The 12,006-nt window shown below is 42.0% G+C and overlaps 1 protein-coding gene across 1 annotated transcript in view; it reads left to right on the top strand.

Moving 5' to 3' along the window:
• PKDCC (protein kinase domain containing, cytoplasmic) overlaps window positions 1-7,917 on the top strand; it is a 32,783-nt gene extending 24,866 nt beyond the window's left edge. The window contains exons 6-7 of the mRNA XM_029965100.1: window positions 4,527-4,700; window positions 6,653-7,917. Of these exons, the coding sequence (XP_029820960.1) occupies window positions 4,527-4,700; window positions 6,653-6,738 (260 nt within the window). The 3' untranslated portion in view covers window positions 6,739-7,917. The remainder of the gene's footprint in view (window positions 1-4,526; window positions 4,701-6,652) is intronic.
• Window positions 7,918-12,006: the final 4,089 nt, after the last annotated feature.

A 12,006-nucleotide genomic window follows, 5' to 3' on the forward strand; every position in this document is an offset into this window, starting at 1 on the left:
TAAGCAAAGCAATTAAAAGCAATTCCAGAGTGGACTGCCAGTGTTCCTCTTGAGAGCGGAGGAAAAAAGGAGGGAGAAAAAGGAGCAACATGATTTCTCTCTCAAGGATGAACATTGCTACGTTTGTGTCATTGACCCACGGTGTATTGGCAGGTGATAACTAGAAAAGAAAACTGGGCAAATTTCCAACAAGTAGCTGTAGTTGGTAGTAAAAATGCATTCTGGCTGCTGTGGCTGAAATAAACGGTCATTAGGACTGATTAAAGTCAGATTTAGGGTGATTCAGACAGGCTAACAGGGGGAAACCACAGGCGGTTTCACATAGTTTATTATATACTTGTGGAGTTCTTTATATAATTCAGTCTAGTACAGTCAAAACGAGTATGTTTATAGATTGTAGTTGGCTTTGGAACAATGCAGGTGATTTTTCATGGAAAAAAGTTTAGAATAAGAATTTAAAGCATTGGCTTTTTTTAATAGCTGTTGCACTGGTCAGAGATGCTGCAAATTGCTTTTAAAGATGCCTCTCTTACTTGTCACAACAAGTAAGTGAACTTGGTTTGAGTATCACTGTGGCCATCATAGGGGCTGGCTAGCATGCTAAGAAGCTTCTGAGAAGATTTTGGCCTGTTTTGATTGATCAGAACAGGCTCTTAAAACCATTTTAAAACTACTGAAAATATCACAAACCCAGACTTCTGAGGATTGGCCATATTCAACATAGGAAGATATTTTGAAGTTTAAAAATGTTTACACGTCAGAAAAATGTTTCGCAGTAGGATTTATTTGTGTAACTGCGAGCTTCTGTATTAGCTCCCATATATTAAGCCGGAGTAAATCCATTATAAGAGACATCAAAATCAAGCTTACTGCACTGCATTTCTTTGCTTCAATCCTCACAAAATTAGTAGATGCAGGAAAGGATTCTTTTTCTTTTGTGATATGAGTAGGAACTCCTTGCATTTCTCTCCTTGCCATTACCTTGATAGACTTTATGTACTCTGTGTCAAGCTATGTGTATGTACGCAAAAGTGTAAATTTATGGCTGCATTTATAGTATTAGGCAAGCATTTATTGGTTTTAAACACCATTAGTCTGGAAATCGACCAGAACTTTGACCTTTTTATGATGTGATTTACTGCTGTGAGCCTTCAAATTCCAAGGACTCCATTTAAGCAAGTTTTAGGTCTTGGCAGGACAAAAACCTGAGCTGGAGCTGTCTTTAAATCATTGGAATATTGCTTAATTGAGTGAGTAACTGCGCTGTATCGACTAAGATGATAATTTAAAGTGAAGGGGAAGCCTAACTCTCCAGAGGGCTGAAGCTATTGTCATTGCTGGGGCACATCTCAAGGGAGGAGCATCCTTCGGGAGGGTCCTTCTAGTTCATGTGAGAGGAGCACCATTCTTTGCAACTCATACATATGAGAGCTAAAGGGTCAGCTCCCTAAATAGTCACTGTGCAAGCAAGAGATTTCAGTGATTCGCTGTGCAAATGAGCAAGGCAGCTACCTTGCTGTGCTCGAGACAGAGAGAGTTTTGAACACAAATACAGTTTTCCCAGACCGGCCCTTGGCTGGTGTTGCAATGAGTTTCTGAGCAGTTCTGACTGTAATAGATTAAGAGGAGATCCCGTGTTGGCTTTCCAGGGCAGTGGGAGTGCCTGGCTGGTTTGGGAGCATGAACCAGGGTGCATGAACCAGGCCATCGTGTATCCCACTATCTGCTTCTTCTGGCTGCCTTCCCATCGAGATGCTCCCGAGGAAAGGCGATCCTAGACAGCCATTCCTGCTGTCTGCCATGCAAGTGAGGAGAGAGGCTGTCTTCCTGCCTTTCCCCCTCACTGCATCCCACTCCCCTCCCTGCAGGCAGCATAGGTAGGAGACTCAGATCCCCAGACTGCAGGCATTCAGCGGTCCGTGCCAGTTTGAGGGCCTGCCAGAGGCTGTGTTTTTGGAGCCTGTATGACTGTGTGCTTTCACTTAGACTCCAGTGGCTGTATTTTCACCTGTCTGGTGCTTGATGATCTCACAACCAAAGGAAAATGCTCTTTGCATGTGGGTCATGCTGCTGTGTACCTGTTATCCTGCCCTGTTCCCATGAGTCATTGGAGATGGTTGTGGCTTTCCCTCGTGTAGGAGCTTGCAGGGAGCAGCAAGGAGAGTAGGGACAGCCACAGGACTCTGCTGCATGGTGAGACCACCCTGAGTACTGGCATGGCTGTTTCCATCCTCTCTTGCACCCGCAAACCAGGACCTTACCATCACTATTGCAGTTATTGTTGGCCCAACTCTCTTGATTAATGTGTTCATGCTGCCCAAATGATTTACTAGGCTTGGTCACCTTGAAAAAGTCAATGGAAAGGGAGAACTTTATCTCCTACCTCTGACAGAGCCTCAGGTCATGTAAATCATTGCTACTCTTTTGAAGTCTGTTTGCATCAGCCAAGAGCCTAACCCTTGACAGCAGTGTCAGGAGCAGTGGTGAGAAGAAGGAAAGTGCTGTTGGTGTACTGAGAAGCACATTTGTGCTCAGAAGAGTTTAAGATTGGATAATAATTCAAAATAGGGATCTTCCAGACGGGCTTCTTGCTTGCATGGAGAAAAATACACAATGTGATATGAGGCTGCTCTGTGTAGTGCCACGATGATGTGCTGAGGGATCCTGCAACTCGCTCCCAGCCCCCGAGCGGAGCCTGTTGGACTCCAAAAGTGCCATGGGGAAGGGCCAGGCACACTCCTTGCTGACACAGAGAATCAGGCAGCTGCTTCATCTTCTACTGCCACAGCAAGGACCATCCTTCTGTGAATGTCCACAGTGCTGTGGGACTTGGCACAATGCAATGTTGAGTTTTGCTTCCATTGTGTGCAAAGAGGAGTTGCGAATAATCATATTTTATATCTAGTCAACGTGGCATGTATGCTGATACAAATGGTTATTACATATGGTGCTAACTGCAGTGAATTGATTTTTTTTGCTTTTAATTTGTGCACATCATTTTACTGACCTTGTCTGTTAGGTACAAATCAATACTCAGCAGTTGCTGTATGGAGATAAGAAAATATTATTCTGTTACATTTAATTGTTGTTACACTACAGTTGATTGAGAAATTGGGAAAAAAGGGACTTTACCCATCCAGACAGTAGCAGTTTGATTTATGCTCTGATTTGAATTCAGAAGAAATGCATATATATTTTTGATAGAGAAATGACCATTTGTAGTCTGGAACTACATTTTGATTTTTTTTTCTTCTTGTGCATGAATCTATGTTTGAATTATGAAAATTCTTTTGCTTTTTATTTAACTGGGACATGATCAGCTCTGATTTTGCTTCTTGGTTAGGAATGTTTCTTATGATACTTTTAATGAGCCAAGGCTTAAAATAGAATGCATTTACTACATTTATTTCCCACTGTTCCAGACTGTGTGGTGTGAATGAGCACTTGCGGAAGTGTACTTCTTTTCCCGGTTGAAATACTGACAGTTTAGAGTAGTAGACACACTCACTTTTGACTTGGTGGTGTTTGTACAATGTGCTGTATGAAATATTAGCAAACTGAATCAGCAAAGGCAGGCTGAAAATGCCTGAACCAAAGTGACTTAAGAATAGGCTGTGAGTCAGAGTAGGCGGCTGGTTTTCATAATAGATAAAATTAGAAGAAATATAAAATGTATTTAGTTTTTTGAATAGGACATGGAGGGGAGAGACAGGAGGGAACCATTAATTTGTGCGTCTGGATGCTAAATAGAAATGTTTATAATGATTAGTTGAATTTGCTGATGCATTCATTAGAGAAACCCCCGTCAGTGGCTGGGAAAGTGAGAGGAGCTGTGAACAGAGAACAAGAGGCAGCTCATAAAGGCAAGTGAGACTGAACGGCAGCCAAGGGAGAGGAGCAGTCGGCGGGGCAGCGCAGAGGCGCTGGGCGAGGACCACGCTGACATGCTCCCACTACTTTTTTTACCCCTTCTCTTCAGAGGTCCATCGAGTGACTCCTCTTTTGTCCTAATCTGAGCAAGCAAAAAATGTTTGCTCAATTAAAAGCCTGTCTTTTCTTCCTTCTCTAAAGGAGCCGGAGAAAAATAGCATGCCCTTCTGAGGGAGAGGGAGGGCTGTGAACGCCTGGTCAGGTCTCACCCCGACAATCCTGCTCACTGTTGAGAAGTAGGACAGTGAGTCAGTTCATTCAAGTGGATGCTGTTTATTCAATGGGACATTCTTCCTGTAAAACTCCTAATAAAACCAAAGCCTCGCCTATGCAGTGGGGAGGGTTTTGTGCACAGACTGTTTATTTACAGACACTTTCTGGAGAAAAAGGTGAGAAGAAGAAAGGAGGAAAGGAAAAGGAAAGTAAGGTGCAGAGCTATAAACACATTTGGGAGTAAACCAGGGCTGGTACACTATAACCCGTCAGCTTTTCCATCATATATCCTACTCCTAAGCTGTCAAAATAAACCTTGTCTGTTAAAAACAAGCAGTTCACTGGAGTTTTCAAAACGATTGCTTTGCTCTGGTTATTTGCAGAGTACAGACGGGTGCCTGAAGCTTTTATTCCTGATGAGAACTACAGATGCTGGCCATCTTACCATCACAAGGGCTGCCTCCTCTCCGTGTTTGACGTCAATGAAGCCATTGAGATCTGTGACAGCTACTCCCAGTGCAAAGCTTTTGTCCTAACTAACCAGACGACTTGGACAGGTAGGTCATGGATGCTGTGGAGCAGAAAGCAGCATCCAAGTCACCTATTCTGGCTAAGCATTTTAATGCAGATTGAAGAGTGTGTTGTGCTGGACTGTGGGAGCCACAAGCATCTAGAGGTAAGGTAGTTTCTGGAGCTTGAGCTGAGGCAGTTTCATTTTTGGTGAGGTTTCTCTTTGCCAGCAGTCAGGGGAGCAGAAACCTACAGACAGACTCTTAGGAGCTGGCTCTACTGGGCTACAGCACATGGACCATAAGTTACCAAACCACAGGATCTGAAATTTTATTTTAAAACACAGCAGCAGAAATGAAACCTGTGACCTGTTTCCACAGTTAAATGTGCAAGACACAGTCCAACATCTGGAATTTAATAAATCTTTCCAATCCATATGGTTGTTGCAGTGCGACACAGAACTAAACAGGTTGTGTGTATCTAACTGCGACTTGCCAGCTGATGTCAGAGATGCCCTAGCACTGATGGGAACACTGTGCTTCTACGAGTAGAGCTTTGGCTAAAGGACAATGAGAAGAGAGTGTTTAAAGCCTGGTAGAGGAGGAAGTAGAAATAGAGGTGGAAGTAGAAATAGAGGTAGAAGTAGAGCTTCCAGGGGAAAATCCTATTTGCTACCATTTTCTTGTCTAACGGAATACACTTGTTGAAAAGAGAAATACATTTTCCAAAAGGTCTGTGGGCCTGGCAGTCCCAGTGTGGTTCCCCTGAAGGCAGACAGGCGGTTCCAGTTGACATCAAGCATAGAATTGGCCCCAGCTCACTGCTTCTGCACCGGACTTGTGCCTATTTCAAGCAGCTCCAGAGCCATCTGAGAAACAAAAATGTTACAAATCACTGCTAAAAATTTCCACCAGCTGCAGCTCCAGAATGGATGAGGGTTTCAAAGAGCTGAATGCTGCAGCCGTCTCACAACCCCACACCCCTTCCCTGTGTGCCCAGGGCAGCTCCTTGCCCCCGCTGCTGGGCCCGACCAGCTCTGCTGCAAACTGCAAACTAGCCCTGAGCAAACTGCACCCCACAAGAGTAAAGAAAAAAGACGTTTCTGTGAGGTACAGAGGACCAAGTCCATGTTCTTTCGTACTCTTCCCCCAAGATAAAACCTGCACTGAAGTCAGGGCGAGTTTTTCTCCTACAATGGCTGGTTGTGGACACAGATGTGGAAAGTACCTCTGTGGTCTTTGCTGCAAGGAAAGGCAATGATGATGCAGGTCTGTGGGGCAGCAGGAGCTCGCTGGGAGGCAGTGATGTGAATAAGGTGCCAGGTCAGTAAGTGTGGGGAGATAGAACAACTGTGCTGTGGCTCCCATAAATACCAAAACTCAGCTCCCACTGGCCTAGGATATAGGTGTGGCAGGTGCCTTACACTACCCATGCTGTTATCACTAGCTGCTACTTTTTGTGTGAGGAGTAGAAACCTTGTTCCAGCTTGTGTAAAGCCCAGAGCTACAAAGTGATCAGCAAGACCTATTTTGTAGAAAGTCATGTTTAATGTACATTGCACTGAGAAGTTTTGGAAAGATTCAGGTGTGCAGATGTGATTCTGCTCCTGTACAATCAAATCCATGGCCTTCATGTAAGCCCTTAACTCAAGCCTGTCTGTATCAGTGGGAGAGTGTTAAAATACTTTTTTAAAGATTATGTGAAATTTGTATTAATATCTTTAGATCTTTCCTTCATTTACTGTGTTAGCTGTGCATAGCTATATCTTGACCGTAATTAGGTAAGAGTAAACATTCTGAAACTGGAGGAAATTTGGTATCATTTTAGAAAAAAGCATTTCAGATTTATACCAGCTGAAGTTAAGCAGGACTTCAGTCTCACATTGCCTGAAGAGTGCATAGGTTTAACTGGAATTTGCAATGTCAATATTTTGACATAGGCAACCTTTTACTCACTTGTAAATATTTTTTCCTTTTCCCCTCTTTCCTATTTGATGCAGGTCGGCAGCTTGTCTTCTTCAAGATGGCCTCAAATCATATTGTACCTGATCCTGACAAAATAACATATGTGAAGGTGACAGACTGACACCTAAAGTGGCTCAGTCTGACATGTGAGTGATAAGAGCTGTTTGTGTATAAATATAGGCAGCTGTTAGGTAGAAGATGGCTGTGGCTGTTGAAATAATTGCACTATTACTCTTTCTAATCTATAGAGTGCTAAAGGAAACTTTAAAGAAAAAACCTGCGTGACCAGGATGAATGTGCAATAAAACAACATTTTGAAAATGTGATTAAAAAAAAAAAAAAGAAAAAGAAAAAGCAAAGCAAAAATACAAGATATGATACACTGTTAGAGTATAATTTTGGTTACAAATCACCTGGCAGCTCTAGCTTTTCTAACCAAGGTTACCACAACATTTCTGACCTATACATGTGTGTACAGGGATGAAAGTTGATAATTTCTATGGGAAGTCTGTATCCTCCATGCTGACATTTATTTGGGTACATACAATCACAACAGAGTAACTGGAGCGTATCAGTTTGTATGCTGGACAGCAAACGTTACTGAGGACAATCAGCATTTGTGTTAAAGCTATCGAATATGCAATGCCAGCATATTTGTCAAACGGAAGGAATTGGTTATGTTTAGATTTGCAAGACTGTAACTAATTTTCATTTTTGCTTCCAGTGTTATCATAAAGTTTCATTTTTAATTTGAAAGAGCCATTTTGTAGATCCAGCAAATCACATAAGCATATGAAAAGTCCCACTGAAAGGGTAGGGACTTACCCAAGTGCTTTGCTGGATAGGCCTAAGCATATGCTTACAATTAAGCCTGTGCTTAAGACTTTTGTTGAATCAAGTTTGAATTGTTCAGGAAGCCACGTCTTTGACAGACTGCTGAAGCAGTCCAGCTGGTGGAACAGTACTAAGTTAATTACTATCTTGCAGTTATTCGTACTTTTTATCACCAGATCCTTGGTTTTCTAAGGCATCGCTTGCTAATTCTTAGAGTGAATGAAGTAAATGACCTTAATGATGTCAAATGAATGCTAGCCTTAATTCTATATAAAATGCATCTTACAGGCATGGTGTGTCTAGAGAATTTGCTTTCAGTGAAAGCAATAAAGTAAATGCTAAAGTGACCAATGTCATACTGTTTTGTAGTTTGTACAGTCAGGAAAAAATTTGCTTTTGTTTTTCAAATTGTTTATTTTTGTAAAAAAAATAAAAGTAAAAGATAAATAAAATTTCTTTTATTCTTGCTTTTTTTTGTGTGCGTTTCAAATAGATGGCTAAATCCACTGAGGACTTGGACATAGCGTATTGTATGTAAATTTAAACCTGGGATATTTTTTTCCAGAAAGGACTTTTTCCAGAAAGCTTCTTCCAGTGACTCCCAGTACAGGGTCTCTTTTTGGGGTAATTGGTGGCTTTGTCTGCGTGGTTGCCTGTCACAAAGTGAGTCATGGTTAGAAGACAATGTTTGAGCAGCCTTTCCTACTCTGTGCTTTGTGCTATGCTGGGACCACTCTTTTAGCATTTGGAAGGGGCAATGATGAGAGCAGAATGTGATGGAATTGCTCGTTGGGCTAAATGGTGTATTTTCTTTAGCCAGGAGGGTCAGGGAAGGAGAGTAGCAGAGCCAGGGCAGCAGTGTGACCGTACGGGAGAGATAGTCCGACAGCGACAGCAGCAAGTCTTGTCTCACCACGGTTTCTCTGAGGTCACTGATGCCCTAATGGCTTCTGGCAATTGGCTGAAATGACATGCTGTAGTGGCTGTAACTCACAAATTATCAAACTCCCAGCCGTAATAGCTCAGCTGATTGTGTCGCCATGCTCTTAGGAACCCATCAATCATACTGTGGTAATAAACAAACACTACAGATTCTTTTTAAATTGCTACATAAATCATGCCAACACATACTGCGCAGTTCATTGAAGTGATATGGGTTGTTGGCACTGAGGTGCTGGTATGTATTTTAAAAGTCTTTAACCTCCTGTGATTTCCTTCCCATTAAGAACTGCACCGTTCCAAAAATACTCAGGACTTAAAAACAATGTGAACACTTAAATTCTTTAGTTGCATTCCTAGGTAAAAAATACCAACATTTAAAAGAAAAAGAAAGTATCCAGGGTAATACTTTAATGTTGTAGTCAGGTAACTTCAAATAATTTAATTCCATCACTTTCTGCATACTGGAAAAAAATGCTTCTTAAGTCAGGAATTGTTTATCCTTAGAAATAAAACAAACTTGCCAAACCAATTTACATCAGCTTTTGCACACAGAGATCAAGTAAGCAAGAAAGAAACATAGCTATGAGCCAAGAGACTGGATTCTAAGTTTTAGCAGTAATCAAATTTATATGGGCAGGTTTATAATTCTGAGAGTAAAGCTTTCCAGTGGAAATGCTGATTAAAATCTTAGTAAGAAAAGTATGATACTACAATAAGGGAATTTAACAGCTGTAATAAGCACTGGTAAAATTCTGAATTTATGTGGAGAAGGTGACTTTGACAGCAGTAGGTCTGATTCAACAAAGTGCTTGACTGGCACTCATAGCATGGAAACCCCAGAGAAGCTACAGAGGAGGAGGAGGAGCAGGAAGCAAGGCACAAAGTGAGTTGGCAGGTCTGGGCCAGTCAACCTGCTTCAGATTTTCTGTGGAAAAGGCATTTATGTCTGGTTTTCCCCCTAAACTTTTGACTGGTTTTTACATTTCCTGGCTTCCTCAAGCCACAAGGTAGAAATATGAAAGAAGACACCCACAGGGCTTTAAACGATTGATGTCTGCATCACGTGTGCACATGCACGTGTGTGTATGTGTATACGTATTTATGTAAGTGTCACACTGAACAGGGAGAGCTTATTTCCTCAGTGAAAAACCAATTGGCTGTGCACAAAATGAAGTGCTAAACAGGATGTTGAGTTCATCTGGAGAGGTGAGAGCTGCGTGAAGCAGTGGGTGCTGCAGCTCTGTGAGGGGCTGTGCTGAGTGTTTGGTCCAGTCCAACAGCACAACGCCCTGGCTGGTCTCTGTGGCTCAGAGCACCTCCAAGAGCTGCCCACTCTCTCCATAATGATTTGGTGAAGGGGTGGCTTTAGCCCTGCCACTGTGAGTGGACTCCAGGCAGTGAAGCAAGCACTGACCAGCATCACCTTTGGCCTGACATCCTGAGGGTTTTAGGGGGGACATGCTTTGGTCTTTGCTTAGATCAAAATAAAAATGTGTTCTTCTATTTTTCTCTATTTTGTCTGAGCCTACTGTTTTATTTCTGGTCATTTTTAAAAGCTTTCTCCCCAACTTCAGTGCATCTTTTTAAGTGGAGGTCTCATTTATTCACTTTTGGGAACAGGTGGTTACGACTCACATCACATCTAGAAGAAATCTGTGGTGAAATTAGTGGTATCACCAAGAGCATTCATCGCCATGAGACAAACCCAGAAAACAAGGGGGTCCTGTTGCCAGCTGAGGAGTTCAGGTAAGTTTGTATAGAGAGTGAAGGGGATTGGATGGGCAGTGAGATACTGGTGAAGAATCTCAGAGAGATGTTCTTCCAACATGACATAAAGGAGTTTAGTGTTAGTACAACTATTCCTAACGTACTTTTCCATGCCACTCACTGCTTCACTAAGGCGTTTTGCTTAGTCCTTCTGCCAGCTGTGACCACCCAGTTTCCCATAAGATTTGTAAAAATGGCAGAGTGGGAAGCAGGGAGGAGTGCAATTCAGCATAAAGGTAGATATTTCTATTGCCAGTTACTGTATGTGGTGTGGTAACCACTGGGGAGCACTGTCCTGGAACAGGATCTGACCATGGTAGGTGCACAGTGAAGACCTTGTCCCTTCCTCTGAAATTTACCTTATCAGTTTGTACCACAGCTCATGATATGTCTGTGTAGCCTTGTGTTCATACCAGGTGAGCAAAGGAGTAGATATGGGGACTAACCAGTCAGTTATAGGCAAGCATCCTGAAAAACATAGGCCCACATGGGCTTTCTCTATTACGGTTCTGGAGAGCAGAGCCCCAGCAGCTCCTCCCAGAGCTGTCCTGCATGGCTGCTCTCCTACCTCCTGCTGTAGCAGACACCCAGGGACATGCAAGAGCCATGCACTACAAGAAAAATTGGAGAGAGACAAAATATGTCCCATTATTTCACTGATGCTGACCCTATTAATGTTTATAAGACCCTGAACCTTCATGCACTGTTGCTATTTAGAGAAAAAAGGGACACTCTTGTTGACAATAATTTAGATTAAGCAAATGATTTAGAGGACTCATAATTCAAAGCGTATGGAAGGTGATAGTGAACATTCAGAGATCATGTTATGTTGCCTGTCAGGAAATAATATATGAATACAATGATGTTCAAACTTTAGTAAGGAGAGCTTTATCTTACTGCAGCCTGCTATAAAAAAAAAAAAAAAAAAGGAAAAATGGAGTGGCAAGACTGTCCACAAGTTTTTTCCGGGAAAACATATCCCTAACCTTTTGGTCAAAATGTGAAATGGTGTTGAAAGAAGTCAAACAGATTGGGGTTGAAAAGACTCATCTGAAGTTTTCATCAATTGACTGCAGAAAAAAATTGGGGCTCGAAGAAGAGGAACATTTGTGAAAAGCAGTCAGTATATAAAGACTTCACAATGATACTCTGCTTAATGTTTTGAGATGTGATCATGGGATCCTTTTTTTTTTCCCTTTTGTCAAGAAAACATAATTTTTTTCTCTCTCTGCATTTTAAGCAGGAGTGAGACACGTTGGGCTGGCTTGGGCTGACTGCCTCTGGAGCTCCCAGGGCCTGTAAAGTCCCTATCCTTCCTTCAGCACAGACATGGGCCTTGGCAATTTAACTCATATGAGTATGTTTCTTGCAAGTAATAACAAGTGATTTTTTTCAGGTTCTAATGGATGCTTTTAAGAGGTACATTTTAAAAATGTGAAGGAAACAAGCCACTGTGTCTCTTCCCTTTGCAGTTCTGTGCAGTTCGCAATTGCCTTTGTGTAATAGGTGCCCTACTTCCCTATGCAAACTGAGGGGAAATATAATTCAGTAGGAGCCACCCTATTATGAAACTGACTTTGATGTCAAGCCAGAGGGCAAACCTACACGTTTATTAGAAATTGTGGCTTTTAAACAAAAAATCCCCACTAACCACAGTTTTTCAGCAGATGACTGTGAGGCTGAGAAGGAAGACTAAACTATCGGGTAGCTACTTGAAATGATAAAGCCAGAATCTGATCTTACTTAGCTTGATTTTAGCAGTGAAATTCAGTTAATCCTTGATTTATGTTCACACAAAATCGAATCAGACTGTTAGATTTTCAAGTATCTATGGAGTGGGAACTCA

Source organism: Manacus vitellinus, unplaced genomic scaffold (genome assembly GCF_001715985.3).
Source record: "Manacus vitellinus isolate BGI_N305 unplaced genomic scaffold, ASM171598v3 scaffold_8_pilon, whole genome shotgun sequence".
NCBI lineage: Eukaryota > Metazoa > Chordata > Aves > Passeriformes > Pipridae > Manacus > Manacus vitellinus.